The sequence below is a fragment of the Procambarus clarkii genome, chromosome 85 (assembly GCF_040958095.1).
Source record: "Procambarus clarkii isolate CNS0578487 chromosome 85, FALCON_Pclarkii_2.0, whole genome shotgun sequence".
NCBI lineage: Eukaryota > Metazoa > Arthropoda > Malacostraca > Decapoda > Cambaridae > Procambarus > Procambarus clarkii.
This window is the reverse complement of record NC_091234.1, coordinates 5,070,370-5,089,656: the sequence shown is the minus strand read 5'-3', so window position 1 is coordinate 5,089,656 and position 19,287 is coordinate 5,070,370. Positions and strand designations below refer to the sequence as shown.

At 46.1% G+C, this 19,287-nt stretch overlaps 1 protein-coding gene across 1 annotated transcript in view; it reads right to left on the bottom strand.

The window, feature by feature from the left end:
- Positions 1–19,287, bottom strand: part of LOC138358644 (uncharacterized) — a 73,358-nt gene that overhangs the window by 42,964 nt on the left and 11,107 nt on the right. The window contains exon 3 of the mRNA XM_069316711.1: positions 6,732–7,095. Within this exon, the coding sequence (XP_069172812.1) occupies positions 6,732–7,095 (364 nt within the window). The remainder of the gene's footprint in view (positions 1–6,731; positions 7,096–19,287) is intronic.

Below are 19,287 nucleotides of genomic sequence, written 5' to 3'. Positions count from 1 at the left end.
GGGGTGCTTCCAGATGCGCTTAAATCAGCAAACATAGCTCCTCTACACAAGAGAGGGAGCAAAGAATTAGTTAAGAATTATAGACCAGATGCACTAACATCCCACATAATAAAAGTATTTGAGGGAGTGATCAGCAGTCAGTTAACAAGTTTCATGGAGACCAATGACCTCCACAACCCAGGCTAACATGGATTTAGAGCGGAAAGATCAAGCCTCTCGCAACTACTTAACCACTACGACAAAATCACTGAGGCATTAGAAGAAAACAAAATACAGATGTGGTGTATACGGACTTCACAAAGGCATTTGATAAATGTGAATATGGAGTAATAGCACACAAAATGAAGTCAATTGTAATAACAGGAAAAATTGAATGGTGTATATTCAGTTTTCTGTCGATCAGAACACAACGAGTAACAGTCAACCAAATAAAATGGAATCCAAGCGATTGTTAACCCAGAGTTAAAATCTCCGGTCCACAGGGTACAGTCCTTGCACCACTGCTTTTCCTTATTATTATATCAGATGTTGACAAAAATACAAGTCATAGCTTCGTATCATCCTTAGCAGATGACACAAAAATCAGCATGAAAAATTACCTTGCATGAATTACCAGAATGAAAATACGAGCATGAAATACACATTGAAAATACTGGAGGGTCTGGTCCCAAATCTACACAGTAAAATAACAACATACTGGAGTGAACGATATGGAAGAAAATGCACAGTAGAATCAGTGTAGGGCAGAGGTGCCATAGGCACAGTCAGAGACTATTGAATGAACATAAGAGATCCACAGTTGTTCAACATACTCCCAGAGAGTATAAGATATATTGTCGAAACAAACGTGGACATCATCAAGAGAAAACGTGATAGTTTTCGTCTAAAAGTGCCGGTCAAACCTGGCTGTGGTGGATATGTTGACCTGCGGGCCGCTCCAAGGAACAGCTTGATGGGTCAAGCTCTCACAAGTCAAGCCTGGCTTCGGGAGTAGAAGAACTCCCAGAACCCCATCCAGGTACAATCCAGGAGTGGTGGGCCTCGCGGAGTGGAAGTGTCTGCAGCGCTTGGAGCCACAGCCTTTCCCTCACGCAACGAATAGTAAAGGATGCACAATGCATGTTCATTATAGGATTAAGGGAGCTGCTCTCGCCCCCAACGCTCGCCAGGGGTCGGGACCAGCTCCACGGAGCACATTTGTTACTCGTCTCTGGTGTCGACAGTCTCCAATTGAGGACACAACTGACAAAACGGAAAATTCTGAAAATTAAGGCAGAGGTTCGCAGACCTAAATGCAGGGTATATATATATATAACCTGATCAACCAGGCTGTGACTCATACGTCAGGCTGCGAGCAGCTGCGTCCAACAGCTTGGTTGATCAGTCCGGCAACCAGGAGGCCTGGTCGACGATCGGGCCGCGGGGACGCTAAGCCCCGGAAGCACCTCAAGGTAACCTCAAGGGTACAATGTTATATGCCTGTGCAGAGTGTTGTGCTTGATGTCACTCGTGCTGTGCAGAATGTTGAGCTTGATATCACTCATGCTGTGCAGTGTTCTGCTTGATGTCACTCTTGCTGTGCACAGTGTTCTGCTTGATGTCACTCATGCTGTGCAGTGTTGTTGTTATGAATTAGTTACTTGTTATGGGAAGTATGGAGTATTAATGAGAAGGGCCAATAGCTAGAATCAAGATGTATCAAAAATAGTGGAATAGATAGGCCGGGCCTATCTATCTAGTATACAATCATCTACACCACTTTAACAGGATTAATGGATACACCTAAAAACTAACTTATTTATTAAACCCTCTAACAACCCCCCATATACATTACAATAATAACAACACTTTACCACACTATCTTACGTTAACTACTTTGGTCCACTTAGGCAGGATACAAGGCTTACACTTGGACAACACTAGGGTAAAGTCTACTTGAAGAGAGGCACATGAAAGGCTTGAAGCAGCCTGGGGTAACTAAGCTCCACGTGGTACCCTAGTCACAACACAAACACTTAGGGATGCCCAAAACACTGGCTTATACTACACAATACTTATAAATCAAACACACACACCTAGCTTGTAGCACGATACCTTAATACTAAATAACTTATTTGAGAAACAACCCCAGCATGGGGTAAAGGAAGAGGAGGAGACAGAGCCACACAGAAAACGTATTTACCCAAGCACAGTACTCCAGAGAAGGAGGAAGCAGCCTCTCCACTCCCTCACTCTGATCGCTGCCGGCTGGATACTCAGCTAATCATACAGCAGCCATCATTCCAAGTTTACTCAGACATACTTTACTATTTACTTAAATCATTTCTAAACATAGCTGATAACTAGTTCAATATTTAATAATCAACAAGCCCAGAGTCTTAATGCTCTGTGAGAAACAAGATTCATCTTACATCTGGCAAAGAAGATAGGAACAAAAACGCATCAGCAGTAATATCATTTAATGTAAAGTAATTATTTAGAGCTCAATTTGACCTCTGGTTTCCAACTAAGGAACCCAGGGTCGTAACACTCCTCACCCCTTCAGAGAAAAAAAATGTAGCTACTAGAATAGTAGTCATATTTTTTGTAAGAGTATACAGAGAATAAAAAGGAAAATCTATGCAATAAAAGAAAATCAACCAAAAACAAAAATTTATCTGCAAGAAAAAGCACAAAGGAATTCTCTGAAAGAAAAAGCACACAAAAAATTAATTTTCTGAAAGAAAAAGCACTCACAAAAAGGTGTGTGCTCTCACAAAGATAAAGCACATACAAAAAAATAAAACGGGAAAGTAAATAAATTTGACACGGAATATTTAATGTCACAGGAGAACCTAAAAAAATAACTAAAGCATGACAGTTGGTATATGGCTCCTTGTGGCTCAGATGAATATTTCTCCGGTAACCGGGACAGCGCATCGGCTATCACGTTAAGCTGGCCCGGTACGTGGGTAATGGAAAGATTAAAGTCCTGTAGGTACAATGCCCACCTGAGGATGCGTTTACTTTCCGTCTTCATCTGGCGTATAAACACCAGTGGGTAATGGTCCATGTACACTTCCACTATATTACCTTTTAAATATATTTGAAACTTTTTACATGTTAACACTAGCGCCAACACTTCTTTTTCTACCACTGAATAATTGCGTTGTGCCTTGTCAAATTTCACAGAATAATAGTACACTGGGTGGCCCACATGATCATCCCCAGTTTGCAACAACACTGCACCAGCACCTGAGTCAGACGCATCAACATGAATTTTAAACGGTCGGTCGAACCTTGGACTAGCAAGCACAGGGCGGAAGCTAAGATCAATTTCAAATTTTTAAACGCCTCTGCACAATCTGTTGACCACTTAAATTTAACGGCCTTCTACAACAAGTCCATGAGAGGAGTGGCGGACACTGGAAAAGTTCTGACAAAAGCGTCGGTAGTACGCACACATATCGATAAACCTTTGAACGTCCCTTTTAGATCGGAGCACTGAATACTCCAGAATTGCACTGATTTTATCTTGCCGAGGTAACACTTTTCCTTGGCCCACTTTGTAACCGAGGTACGTCACTGTGCCTTGGCCAAAATAACACTTTTTTTCATTTTGAGATAAATTTGCACTTTTCAGAACAGTGAACATCTGGCATAACCTAGCTATGTGCTCAGTCCAATTACTATCAAAAAACACAATGTCATCTAAATACGCCCGAGAACTTGGCACATTAGCGAGCAGAGAGTTCATTAGCCTCTGGAACGTGGCAGGGGCATTACACAAGCCGAACGGTAACACTTGATACTCGAAGACACCCATCGGGTGTCACGACCGCAGTTAGTTGCTTGGCATGTTCGGTGAGCGGGATCTGATAGTAACCTCTCTAGAGATCGAATTTCGAGACGTATGTGGCGTTTCCGATCTCGTCGATGCAGTCTTCTAGGAGGGGCAGCGGATAGGCATCCACCAATGGTCACCTTCTTGAGCTGCCAATAGTCGGTGCATAACCGCCAGGGAGCCGTCTGGTTTGGGGACCAAAAGGCAGGGCGAGCACCAAGAGCCCTGGCTCGGCCGGATGAGGTCGTGCTGAAGCAGGAAGTCGACCTCTTTCCGTACAATGGCCTTCTTTTTCCAGACTCATCCAATAGGCTTGAAGGCGAATGGGGGTGTAGTTCGTCAACTTGACATCATGGTAGATCGCATCAGTCTGGGTCGGGACCTCCCCGTACAGACTGGAGAATTCGTCAAGCAACGACTGCACCTCTTCACGTTGGGCCATCTGCAAATGGGACAGTCCCTCCTCCACAGCATTTACAGAACTAAAATTATTGAGAATGAGATTAGTTGGGTCCCAAGAAACAATCATTCCCCTCCCTCACAGGAAAAGGAAACATTGGTTAGTGCAACGGGCCAGGAGCCCTGGAACTTCTTCAGCCGGTTCAAGTGTACAAAGCATCACCTGGTTACGCTTGTCAGAGTGCCTCACGTTGTACGTGAGGTCCCCAGCCTTAAAATTTTCTGTCACAATATAGGGCCTTCGTACTTGTGAGACATATTGTTCCCTAGTCGAGGCTTTAATACCAGGACTGGGTCACCAGGCTGAAATACCCGCAACTTAGCCTTAGCATCGTGTCGTTCTTTCATATTTGCTTGGGCCTTCCCAAGATACTTTAGTGCAGCCGCCTTGCAGTCCTAGAGTCTCTGGTGGTGTTGCGCAAAGAAAGCCGAACCTTCTGTCAACGTTACATTCCCTAACAGATTCTCCTGTAACATGTTGCAAGGGTCGGACGAACCTTATGGCCAAAGACTAACTCAAAAGGAGAACAACCCAGTGAACTTTGTAACCCCCTCTCGAGCAGCAAACAAAACATAAGGCAAGGTTCTCGTTACAGAATCTATGGGAATTCTCGCACGATGTCTTCAGCATCTGCTGAATTAAGCTTGATGTCAAGTGTTGAGCTTGATGTCACTCATGCTGTGCAGAGTGTTGAACTTGAGGTCATTCGTGCTGTGCAGAATGTTTGAGCTTAATGTCACTCGTGCTGTGCAGAATGTTGAGTTTGATGTCACTCGTACTGTACAAAAGTGTTCTGCTTGATGTCGCTCGTGCTGTGAAAAGTGTTGAGCTTAAGGTCATTCGTGCTGTGCAGAATGTTGAGCTTGATGTCACGCGTGCTGTGCAGTGTTGAGCTTGATGTCACTCGTGCTGTACAGAGTGTTCTACCTGGATGTCACTCGTGCTGAGCAGTGTTTGTGCTTGAGGTCATTCGTGCTGTGCAGAATGTTGAGCGTGTGATGTCACGCATACTGTGCAGAGTGTTCTGCTTGATGTCACTCGTGCTGTTGCAGAGTGTCCTGCTTGATGTCACTCGTGCTCGTGCAGAGTGTTCTGCTTGATGTCACTCGTGCTGTGCAGGAGTGTTCTGCTTGATGTCACTCGTGCTGTGTAGTGTTCTGCTTGATGTCACTCGTACTGTGCAGAGTGTTCAGCAAGATGTCACTCGCGCGGCGCAGAGGGTTTGTGCATGATGTCACTCGTGCTGTGCAGAGGGTTGTGCATGATGTCACTCGTGCTGTGCAGAGGGTTGTGCATGATGTCACTCGTGCTGTGCAGAGGGTTGTGCATGATGTCACTCGTGCTGTGCAGAGGGTTGTGCATGATGTCTCTCGTGCTGTGCAGAGGGTTGTGCATGATGTCACTCGTGCTGTGCAGAGGGTTGTGCATGATGTCACTCGTGCTGTGCAGAGGGTTGTGCATGATGTCACTCATGCTGTGCAGAGGGTTGTGCATGATGTCACTCGTGCTGTGCAGAGGGTTGTGCATGATGTCTCTCGTGCTGTGCAGAGGGTTGTGCATGATGTCATTCGTGCTGTGCAGAGGGTTGTTGCATTGATGTCACTCGTGCTTTGCAGGATGTCACTCGTGCTGTGCAGAGGGTTGTGCATGATGTCACTCGTGCTGTGCAGAGGGTTGTGCATGATGTCACTCGTGCTGTGCAGAGGGTTGTGCATGATGTCACTCGTGCTGTGCAGAGGGTTGTGCATGATGTCACTCGTGCTGTGCAGAGGGTTGTGCATGATGTCACTCGTGCTGTGCAGAGGGTTTGTGCATGATGTCACTCGCGCTGTGCAGAGGGTTGTGCATGATGTCACTCGTGCTGTGCAGAGGGTCTGTGCATGATGTCACTCGTGCTGTGCAGAGGGTTGTGCATGATGTCACTCGTGCTGTGCAGAGGGTTGTGCATGATGTCACTCGTGCGTGCAGAGGGTTGTGCATGATGTCACTCGTGCTGTGCAGAGGGTTGTGCATGATGTCACTCGTGCTGTTCAAAGGACGTGTATCCTTCAAACATCACATAGCTTCTACATTAAATAAATCCTGTATTCTGAGACCGATGTGGATGTTACAAAAAACGATCCCAAAGGATTTTCCGAAAATGTTGTGTAGACACTGATGTCTCCAGTATTAAGCAAGGGGCATATTTTGAACACAGATAATACTACACTAGCCCAACTCTAGCTAGCACATTATGCTGGAATATGCAGCTGAGTGAGGGCAGGAAGGAAGAAAATCGATGTGTTTCATTTCGTCATTGCATGAAGCGACTGCTAGAAAAGTGAATATAACAATATGCTGGAACTGTGGTGGAAAGATAAGCACCTTGGGTTGTTCTGTGTCCTCCATATTTGTCTGTCTTCCTGTTAAATTCTTCAAACTCATCCTCCTTCATTTTCCATTACTTACTCTTACACGTCTTACATTTATTCACTTGTTTCTTGATTTGTTCCACCTGTCTCTTTACCCCATCACTTAAGCTGATAATATGCCTCACCTGTCTCTTTACCTCATCAGTCAAGCTGATAATTTGTCCCACCTGTCTCTTTTCCTCATCACTTAAGCTGATAATATGTCTCACCTGTCTCTTTACCTCATCAGTCAAGCTGATAATTTGTCCCACCTGTCTCTTTTCCTCATCACTAAGCTGATAATATGTCTCACCTGTCCTCTTTACCTCATCAGTCAACCTGATAATTTGTCCCACCTGTCTCTTTACCTCATCAGTCAACCTGATAATTTGTCCCACCTGACTCTTTACCTCATCAGTCACCTGATATTTGTACCACCTGTCTCTTTATCTCATCAATCAAGCTGATAATTTTTCCCACCTGTCTCTTTACCTCACCAGTCAAACCTGATAATTTTCCTTCTCCTGCTGCAACACACTTCCTTTTAAAATATTAATCTTATTTTTAATATTTTCATTTTATTTTCTAACTAAAAAAATAATCTTTAAAGCTCTCTAGCAAATCCTCAACTTTCTGTAACCTGGCAAGGAAACCTTTCCCAATGCGTTTCTCAATTAAATCCTTCAAACTTTCTTCTCTTGCAGACACTGACAATCTCCTCACATCCCACCAATTTTGTTTGTTTTGATTCTCACCGGCTTCGTTTGGTTACACTTGCTAAAAAAATTTCCCAGATTCGTATAGTTTTCAATAATCGTCACTTTCTACCTTCTGCTACTGGTCTGGGTATTTTTATGGTATCAGGAACCGCACGTCCACAGCTCTCTCCAACACTGTCATCTTCGTAATGATGGAACGACCCAGCAGCTCTCCGAGCCCCGTCGTCGTCGTCGTGCGATTATACGCACCTTTTTTTGCTTGCAGGATCTAGTATTAGCTCTTGGACCCCTATTTTCCATCCGCCGGTTGTCTAATGTAATGACTCCTGACTTATTTCCCTATCATATCTACTTTTAAAATTATGATTCGAGTTTGATTCCATAACCTGATCGTTTAATTCATTCTATTTCCCCCACTACATTTATGCTAAAAGAAGTGTTTCCAACATCTTATGAATCATCTGAGTCTCAAGCTTCCATCCATATCATCTTGTACACTGGGAATTCATTGTGAATATTTCCTCTATTCCTGCCTGCAAGAATTACGTCTCTTTCATGTCCTTACCTCACTTCTCTTTTTTCTAGCCTAGTCAGGTTCAGTTCCTTCAGTCTTTCTTCATACCCCATCCCTCGTAGTTCTGGGGACGAGCCTTGATGCAAAATCCAGAATATTTTCGAGTTACCTTATGTATTTCATTAGATGAGGGCACAATGATGGTGTGACATGCTCCAAAACGTAGGTGGTGTACGGAGATCTAAATGCCTCCTTATTTACGATCCTAATGTTATATATCTTTCGCTAATGTAGAGTATGCTACTATCAATATTCTATTTATTTGCGTCTCCAGAGTTAAACTTGTTGTTATGTCGACTCCTTGGTCTTTTTGTCTAGACTTTCTAGGGAGGTAGTTTCCCTTCATCGTGTACTGTCCTTTTTGGTGTACTTGTCGGGCATCTAACTCAACCTGGTGTCCTGTGTTCATTTAATGCCTTCTGGTTGAGACCACCTTTATGCTTGAGATTCCCGGGGCGCCGCCTGGCCTTATTCCCAGGGTCCCGGGAAGTTGTCCCCATGTTGCTGGTGGGTCTTGGTCAGCTAATAGGTTTTTAACGAACCTTTAACTGCCAGGGATCCAGTTGATTGCGTGTGCTACCTTATTCCCGTTATTGGTGCGCGGGTCTGGGGCGGCTAATGGGTTTTGTACAGATTTATGGCCATTAGTAGTCATCCCCATTATGTGTATTACCTGCTAGCGGAATACTGTGGACACTAGGCGGTCCCTCAAGGATTTGTTCCTCCTCCAGGCCAACATGGGTGGGTCCTGGGTAAATCTGTGCCAGGACAGGTGTTCCCCAAACGTTCGTTGCAGCCAAGCCCAAAGGTGTTTCATTGCCGTTTTCAGTGGGCCTTCGAGGCCATCGAAATACGTGGCTACGAGTATATCCCTACCCAGTTTCTTGCGTTGCACCGGTTGGAGGAGTTCCTCCCTTGACTTTGATCGGATGCCTTGTGCCGCTCTGTGAAGAACTTCCTCAGGGTAATCCCGCTTCCGGAACATGTCCCAGAGGCCCTCTACCTGTGATTTCAGGGTCTGATCGCAGCTATTGATGCGTTTCAGTCTAAGGCACAGGGAGTTGGGAATGAGTTCTTCAGTGGGAGCAGGTGACTAGAGTCGTACTGCAGGTAGGTATGTAAGTTAGTTGATTTGTAGTAGGCCTTCGTCTCTAGTCGTCTGGTCGCTGTGTTTATGGAGATTGTTGTGTCCAGGAAACTCAGGTCCCTTGCGTTGTGTTCCATTGTGAACCTCAGGTTTGGATGGATGGAGTTAGCCCATGTGTGGAAGGCGCTTAGGTTCTCCGGTGGACCTATCATGATCCCAAATATGTCGTCTATGTAGCGGTAGTATATTGGCGGTCTGCCTTGGTACCGGGTCCTTTGTGATTCAAAGAAAACGTGTACGAAAATCTCGGCAATCGCTACACTGCTTGACACTCCTATCGCCGTGCCTTTGATTTGCCTTGAGGTGTTGTTGTCAAAGGTGAGGATGGTATCCCGCATGATGTGTAGGATTGCCTCTATCATGAGTGCTCTTGAGGGTGGGGTCCGGACTCCTGCGTCACGTAGGTCTTGCTTTATCCTGTGTGCGTTTGCTTCGAAAAAATCTGCTACAACCGTTGCTCCTTCCCGCTGGGGGAGGCTCGGGTATAGGGACACTATATCCAAGGAGAAAAGGGTGGTTTCCTGGGGGAGTTGGCCCCATGTGTGGTTAACTTCCTCTAACTTGACCAGGAAGTCTGTTGTGTCCACTAACCTCTCCTCCAGGAGGCGTAGGAGGGGATTCAGTAGAGCAGTGCAGATCCTATCCACAGGTCTCGTTGGAGCTTTACATCCGTTCAGCACCGGGCGTCCCGGCCAGGTACCCGTGATTGGGTCTACTCCTTTGTGGATTTTCGGGAGGAGGTAGAGGTTCGGAAGCTCTGACTTGAAAGCCAGGAAGAAATCTCTTGCTTCCGGTATGAGGATACCCTCAAGCCGGTCGGGAGCCGGTCGGCCGAGCGGACAGCACACTGGACTTGTGATCCTGTGGTCCTGGGTTCGATCCCAGGCGCCGGCGAGAAACAATGGGCAGAGTTTCTTTCACCCTATGCCCCTGTTACCTAGCAGTAAAATAGGTACCTGGGTGTTAGTCAGCTGTCACGGGCTGTTTCCTGGGGGTGGAGGCCTGGTCGAGGACCGGGCCGCGGGGACACTAAAAAAGCCCCAAAATCATCTCAAGATAACCTCAAGATAACCCTTCCTGCTCTCATTTCTGAAAAACTCCATAACTTAGGACCTACTGCGGGTCTGAGCATTCCTCAGGGCCATCTGCCCATTCTCTACTGGTTGATACGTGGTCCCATACGCTAGGTGACTTTTCATTTCTGTTTTGTAGTTTGTCTTTTCCCAGAGGATCACTGTCCTGCCCTTCTCCGCTTGCTTAACGACTACGTCCCTTCTTTCTTCAAGTCTTCACAGGGCTGCATGGTGCTCCGGTTGGAGGTTGAAGTGGCAGCGCTCTGCTACCTGTATCTCTAGGAAAGAAGTCAAAAGGTTCATCTGGTCACGTAGGCCGTTTAGTCTGAAAGGGGTCTGGGGTCTAGGCTGGTGGTGGTTTAGGTTATGGGTCAATAGGGAGGGGGGTGACCACTTCTGGTGTGGGGGCGGTTCCAGGGCTGGTTTCCCTGACCGGAGGCCACTCCAGGCCGAATTGATCTGAGCCTCTAGGGTCTCTAGAGTCTGGTGGACGATCTGAATCCTTCTCTGTGCCGAGGGGGTCCTGTCACCAAGGTGAAACCTTTGCTCAGGAGTTCCCGCTCAGGGGCCGTGATCCTGACCTCCGTCACTATTGTCTGCCTTACCAAGCGCGACCTCCTCCTCTCCTCCCTCTTCCTCCAGACCAACCTCTCCCGACAGTCTCCGTGGTGTAGTGGTAAGACACTCGCCTGGCGTTCCGCGAGCGCTATGTCATGGGTTCGTATCCTGGCCGGGGAGGATTTACTGGGCGAAATTCCTTAACTGTAGCCTCTGTTTAACGCAACAGTAAAATGTGTACTTGGATGAAAAAACAATTCTTCGCGGCAGGGGATCGTATTCCAGGGACCTGCCCGAAACGCTACGCGTAGTAGTGGCTGTACAAGAATGTAACAACTCTTGTATATATCTCAAAAAAAAAAAAATCTTTCCACCCGTTCCTGCCGCCTCGGCCTCCTGACGGGCGTCGCTGGTTGGCTTTGACTCGTCTCCGGCTCCCTGGGCTTGAACGGTCTGACGACCTGGATCTGTTGCCTCCCGGGCCAGACCTGGCTGGGGTGTTGGCCCGGGGGCGCCCCTAGCTGGGGGCCTGGGGCCTCCTGTGAGGGTGGGAGGGAGTCTTGGATTCTTTCCAGCGGGAGGTCGACGAGGATCTCCCCCTGTCAGGTGTCTTATTGCGGCTTAGTGTAGGAATTCTGGCTCTACTGTTCGGGGTCCCTCTGCCTCGGCTTGGGGTCTGGCTCCTCATGGTGGTGAGGGGGGGGGGGGGGTTGCATGCTCACCTTCTTAGCTGGGGGTTGCTGCTTGTTAGGGGTTGTGTTGTTAGGCTCTGGGTTAGGGGGATCGCTGCTGGGGACTACCCTCAAAATGTTAGAAAAGCTGGCTCCTTTGGAGTTGGTAGGAAATGACGTCACTTAAGGGCCAAATCGACCTGCAAACCCAGAAGGGAACACTCCTGCGGAAAGGAACTCACATCTGGTAAGGGCAGCAGAGGGGGACTGTGCAGAGCAGTGCTGAATAAAACTCAAACAGTATTATACTTTTGAGTAATTATGGCTGAATATCTTTGTTGGGCAAACAACCCCTTAAATAATATTATAACTGAATAAATTCACTAATACCCGAATTAGCAGGACACTGAAACGCCTACTAGTATTCAATACCTGCAACTCTAATACTGGATATTCGTACTGCACGAAGAGATGTGCAGACGTGTTAGTAACCTAATCTCAACCTATGACTTCGAGCGGGAACATCAGTGTACGTTAGTCCTAAACAGTGGACATCGATCTGTGTTTCTCTCTCCTGGAATAATTTTGGAAATTTCCGACCTCAGTTAATAAACCCTGGCACACCTAGATGGAAAGGTTATGTCAGGTTTATACCAATCATACTAACACTATGAAGTGGAGAAGGGGCAAAGGCGGGCCTCTGGCGCCTTAAAACCAGTTGCATCAGGCAGATGGGACTCACTAGCCTGGGAAGGCAGCTCTAGTACAATTAAGAAAGGACGTCTTCGACCACGACAACCACAGGGAAGTGCTCACTATTTTTCTCTATTACCCATTACCTATTTTGGCCATAAATGTTAGGTTAAGGGAGTAGTTGGTGATGATGCACGACTCCAGGTCCTGCGGGGTGGGTTATATTTTTAACTCAAATAGATTGCGTTAAAGACTGTATAATAATAAAAATAATAACAAAATCAATATGGTGCTTGCTTACATCTAAATATTTAAGGCTGGAGTCGGGAATCAACCGTTTCATTAACTGAATATTTGAACCCCCAGGTTTATGTGAAGGAATTTACTGGTGATAATACTTCATACATACAGTCCACTTTGAAATTAAAAATAAGTAATAAAAATAAATAAAATACAGTCTGCTTTAAACTAATCGAAAATTTAAATAAATTAATCACCAGTAGATTTCCCACAAGGGGCTTCTCCTTGCTATATTGTTAAGACCTAGAGGAATGTGTCTATACCCTCTGGAAGGTCATTTACATATATTAGAAACAGGATGGGGCCAAGTACAGAGCCCTGTGGGACTCCGCTGGTGACATTTCGCCACTCTGATGTCTTTTCCCCCTCACAGTTACTTGCTGTTTGCTATTGCTTAGATACTCCCTTATCCACTAGAGCACTTTACCTTTTACTCCTGCCTGTTGCTCCAACTTTCGTAACAGCCTTTTATGGGGTACTGTGTCAAAAGCTTTCTGACAGTCCAAGAAAAGGTAGTCTGCCCACCCTTCCCTTTCTTGCCTAATTTTTGTTGCTTGGTCATAGAACTCTATTAACCCTGTGAGGCACGATTTACCATCTCTGAACCCATGCTAGTGGTGTGTTATAAAGCTATTTCCCTCCAGATGCTCTATGAGCCCTATTCTCAAGATCTTTTCCATCACCTTGCATGGTATACAAGTTAGGGAAACTGGCCTGTAGTTCAGTGCCTCTTGCCTGTCACCCTTTTCTATATGGGAACTTCATTAGTTGTCTTCCAGCTTTCTGGTAGGTCTCCCGTTTCCAGTGACTTGTTATATAAAGAGTGGCACGCTTAGTGCTTCTGCACCTTCTTTTAGAATCCACGGTAAGATTCCGTCAGGCCCAAAAGCCTTTGTCACATTCAGCTCCCTCAGATTGCTTTTGACCTCATCACTGGTGAGGTCAAAATCCTCCAAGATTGCTTGGTTTGCCTCCTCCTCATTCATAAATAAATAAATAAACATATAAATAAATTTTTATTCAGGAAAAGCACATACATAGTTGATTTACAAACATATTGTTGGATTTATAGATAGAGCTAGTACATATAATACCTAAAGACACCAATATGCGTTTAAAGACACCAATATGCGTTTCGGGCAAGGGGCTTGCCCGATTATTTAGCTCATGGGCTTCTCCTTGTTCTTTTGTGAAGACCTCCTGGAATCTCTTGTTGAGTTCTTCACGCACCTCCTTGTCATTCTCTGTGTATCTATTCTCCCCTTTTCTCTGTTTCATCACTTGTTCCTTCACCGCTGTTTTTCCTCCTGATATGCTGTGGAGCAGCTTTGGTTGGGTCTTAGCTTTACTTATAATGTCATTTTCATACTGTCTCTCTGCTTCTCTCCTCACTATGATGTACTCATTTCTGGCCGCCTTGTATCTCTCCCTGCTCTCTGGCGTTCTGTTATTCCTGTAGTTTCTCTATGTTCTTTTACTCAATTATTTCGCTATCTTTCATTCCTGGTTGAACCATGGTTGAACTTCTGTTGCTTTTCACTTTTCTCCTTTTGGACAGGGATAAATCTATCTCCAGCTTCCTGGCATTTCTTCGTGACATAGACCATCATATCCTGTACATTCTTCTCTGAGTTCTGTTTCCCATGGTATTCCCCTTAGGAAGTTCCTCATCTCATCATATTTTCCTCTTCTGTAATTAAGTCTTTCTTGGGCCAGAGTCTGACGAGGGCCTGTTTTTAGTTTTTTATCTCCTCATGTGCTGCACTTAGTTATCTGCAGTTCACTTATAGTTTCCTTCATGTCATTCATTTCATCCCTGAGTTCCCTCCATGCCTGAGCAATAAATTCCATGTATAGGTCTTCCTGTTCCTCTCCGCCAACTTTGGTCTGTTTATTTACCATCCTGCTAGAAATGTGTATTCACCTAGTTGTGCTTGCGGGGGTTGCGGTCTGCGCTTTCGGCCCGCCTATGAACTGTCAATCAATTAACTGTTACTAACTACTTTTTTTTCTTTGCTTCTCCCCCCCCACACACACACACAAACACACACACACACACACACACACACACACACACACACACACACACACACACACACACACACACACACATACACACACACACCCTCGTAGGGGCCTCGTAGCCTGGTGGATAGCGCGCAGGATTCGTAATTCTGTTGCGCGGGTTCGATTCCCGCACGAGGCAGAAACAAATGGGCAAAGTTTCTTTCACCCTGAATGCCCCTGTTACCTAGCAGTAAATAGGTACCTGGGAGTTAGTCAGCTGTCACGGGCTGCTTCCTGGGGTGTGTGTGTGTGTGGTGTGGGGAAAAAAAAAAAAAAAAAAAAAAGTAGTTAGTAAATTGTTGATTGACAGTTGAGAGGCGGACCGAAAGAGCAAAGCTCAACCCCCATAAAAACACAACTAGTAAACACAACACAACTAGTAAACACACACACACACACACACACACACACACACACACACACTACATAGCAGGCACCATGACAATGGGAGGACCAAGGATAGTAGCAGCAGTAATATATAACCCTCCATCAAATGACAGAAGACCCAGTCAAGAGTACGAAAACAACAACATGGCAGTTAACACTATAATTGAGAGGGCAGCCTCTGCTGCCTGTAGAAATAGTTCCCAGCTGCTCCTCATGAAGGACTTCAATCACGGAGGGATTGATTGGGAGAACAAGGAACCACATGGAGGCGAGGATACGTGGAGAGCCAAACTACTGGAGGTGGTGACTAGAAACTTCTTAACCTAGCATGTCAGTGAACCCAAAAGGATGAGAGGAAATGACGAACCAGCGAGACTCGACCTGGTCTTCACCCTGAACGACTCTGACATAAGAGAAATCGGTTTTGAGGCCCCAGTAGGAATGAGCGACCACAGTGTATTGGTGTTTGAGTACCTGGTTGAAGAAGGGTTATTGAACTCGAGGAGGGATACCGAAACCAAAAGGTTAGCATACCGAAAGGGAAACCATGAGGAGATAAGAGAATTCCTAAAAGATATAGCATGGGAAACAGAGCTCAGGGAAAAGACGGCCCAAGATATGATGGACTACATCACGCAAAAGTGCAAGGACGCAGCAAACAAGTTTGTCCCTGCCCAAAAGGAAAACAGTGAAATGAAGATGAGAAACCCATGGTTTAATCAGAGATGTAGGCTAGCTAAGCAGCAAAGTAAAAGGGCATGGAGAAACTATAGGAATAACAGTACACTGGAGAGCAGAGAAAGATACCAGAATGCCAGGAATGAATATGTCAGGATGAGAAAAGAGGCAGAAAGACAATACGAAAACGACAACGCAAGCAAGGCACAGAATCAGCCTAAATTGCTGCATAGCCACATTAGGAGAAAAACAACAGTAAAGGAACAGGTTATGCAATTAAGGATAGGGGCAGAAGGATTCACTACAAACGACAAAGAAGTGTGTGAGGAACTAAATAAGAAATTCCAAGAGGTCTTCACCTTAGAACAAGGAGAAATCCCAGAGATAAGAGAGGGAATAGCTAACCAGGAACCACTGGAAGAGTTTGAGATTACCAGCGGGGAAGTAAGGAAGTGTTTACTAGAGTTGGATGTGACAAAGGCTATAGGCCCAGATGGAATCTCCCCTTGGATACTAAAGAAAGGAGCAGAAGAACTATGCCTACCACTCTCCATAGTGTATAACAAATCTCTGGCAACAGGGGAACTGCCAGAAACTTGGAAAGCAGCTAACGTAGTCCTGATATACAAGAAAGGGGATAGACAGGAGGCACTGAATTACAGGCCAGTGTCCCTAACCTGCATACCATGCAAGCTGATGGAGAAGATTGTGCGAAGAAAGCTAGTGGAGCACCTGGAGCGAAAGAACTTTGTAACACAGCACCAACATGGATTGAGGGATGACAGGTCCTGCCTCACAGGGTTACTTGAATTCTACGACAGGCAACAAAAATAAGGCAAGAAAGAGAAGGGTGGGTAGACTGCATATTTTTGGATTGTCAGAAAGCCTTTGATACAGTGCCACACAAGAGGCTAGTGAAAAAGCTGGATATGCAGACTGGAGTGAAAGGGAAGGTACTCTGTTGGATACAGGAGTACCTAAGCAACAGGAGACAACGAATCAGTGTGAGGGGTGAGGTCTCAGATTGGCGAGACGTTACGAGTGGAGTCCCGCAGGGGTCAGTCCTTGGACCTATACTGTTTCTGATATATGTAAATGATCTCCCAGAGGGTATAGAATCGTTTCTCTCAATGCTTGCCGATGATGCAAAAATTATGAGGAGGATTGAAACTGAGGACGATAATAGGAAGCTACAAGATGACCTAGACAGACTGAAAGAATGGTCCAACAAATGGCTGTTAAAGTTCAACCCGAGTAAATGCAAAGTAATGAAACTAGGCAGTGGAAACAGGAGGCCAGACACAGGATACAGAATAAGAGATGAAGTACTTAATGAAACGAACAGAGAAAAATATCTAGAAGTTAATAACCCTTCTTCACTCCAAACCTGTCTCCTGAAGCCCACATAAAAAGAATAACGTCTGCGACATATACGAGGCTGGCTAACATCAGAACAGCGTTCATGAACCTGTGTAAGGAATCATTCAGAATCTTGTACACCACATATGTAAGACCAATCCTGGAGTATGCGGCCCCAGCATGGAGCCCGTATCTGTTCAAGCACAAGACGAAGCTGATACCTGGTTGATGGGGTTCTGGGAGTTCTTCTACTCCCCAAGCCCGGCCCGAGGCCAGGCTCGACTTGTGAGAGTTTGGTCCACCAGGCTGTTGCTTGGAGCGGCCCGCAGGCCCACATACCCACCACAGCCCGGTTGGTCCGGCACTCCTTGGAGGAATAAATCTAGTTTCCTCTTGAAAATGTCCACTGTTGTTCCGGCAATATTTCTTATGCTTGCTGGGAGGACGTTGAACAACCGCGGACCTCTGATGTTTATACAGTGTTCTCTGATTGTGCCTATGGCACCTCTGCTCTTCATTGGTTCTATTCTACATTTTCTTCCATGTCGTTCACTCCAGTACGTTGTTATTTTACTGTGTAGATTTGGTACTTGGCCCTCCAGTATCTTCCAGGTGTATATTATTTGATATCTCTCTCGTCTTCTTTCTAGTGAGTACATTTGGATGTGCTGAAAAAAGTCCACAGGTATGCCACTAGACTAGTCCCAGAACTAAGAGGCATGAGTTACGAGGAAAGGATGCGGGAAATGCACCTTACGACACTGGAAGACAGAAGAGTAGGGGGAGACATGATCACAACATACAAAATCCTCAGAGGAATCGACCGGGTAAACAAGGATAAACTATTCACCACTGGTGGGACACGAACAAGGGGACACAGGTGGAAACTGAGTACCCACATGAGCCACAGAGACGTTAGAAGGAACTTTTTCAGTGTCAGAGTAGTTAACGGATGGAATGCATTAGGCAGTGATGTGAAGGAGGCTGACTCCATACACAGTTTCAAATGTAGATATGATAGAGCCCAGTAGGCTCAGAAATCTGTACACCAGTTGAATGACAGTTAAGAGGCGGGACCAAAGAGCCAAAGCTCAACCCCCGCAAGCACAAATAGATGAGTACACACACACACACACACACACACACACACACACACACACACACACACACACACACACACACACACACACACACACACACACACACACCACCCCCCTCTGCATAGAAACCCTCCCTTCCCCTCACCCTACCTGCCCCCACCCAACCATCCCTCCCACCCCACCCCATTCTGACCCTGACACCCCTTCCCCATTCCCATCATGTCCCCCCTCCCTCCTTTTTCCCCCTGTCCCCCCCTCCCCCTTCATCCCATACCCTCTCTATCCCTCCTCCCCCCTCACTGCGTATCCTCCAGGTCCCCCCTACCTCCTTAACCCACACCCTACCTGTCCCCCCTTCCCTTCAACCCCCACCCCCCACCCCAAAATCCTCTGAGACCCTGCAAACCACCTCACAGATCCTCTCACCCACGGAACAGCTTCCCACACCAGCAGAATGCTCGCCAAGAAAGGGACATGAAAATGAACAGAAGAAAGTGAGCTTCAAGGCAATGTACACTAACATAGACGGGATTTCAAATAAAACAAGTGAACTTGGAGAATGGGCACTAGAAGAAAACCCAGACATAATAGCACTCACAGAAACAAAGTTAACGAAAATCATAACAAACGCAGTGTTTCCACAGGGCTACTATGTAGTGAGGAAAGAGAGAGAAGGGAGAGGAGGAGGTGGTGTAGCTCTGCTACTAAGAGAAGGTTGGAGTTTCGAAGAGATGGTAATTCAGAACTGTGAAGGTTTCAGTGACTACATTTCAGGCACCATAGCAACTGGAGGACAGAAAATTATAATAGTAGTCATATATAACCCCCCACCAAATGACAGAAGACCCAGACAGGAATATGATAGAAACAACTTGGCCACCATCAATATAATAGAGAGAGCAGCTTCTGTGGCTAGCAAGAACGGATCCAGACTACTAATCATGGGAGACTTCAACCATGGGAAGATAGATTGGGGGAACAGAGACCCACATGGAGGCCCAGACACATGGAGAGCTAAGCTGCTGGATGTGGCAACAAGAAACTTTCTAAGTCAACACGTCAAGGGACCGACAAGAATGAGAGGAGGGGATGAACCAGCGTTGCTTGATCTGATATTTACCCTTACCTTGAGGTTACCTTGAGGAGCTTCCGGGGCTTAGCGTCCCCGCGGCCCGGTCGTCGACCAGGCCTCCTGGTTGCTGGACTGATCAACCAGGCTGTTGGACGCGGCTGCGAGCAGCCGCGTCCAACCCTAAATGAGTCGGATATAAGGGAAGTTAAGTTGGAA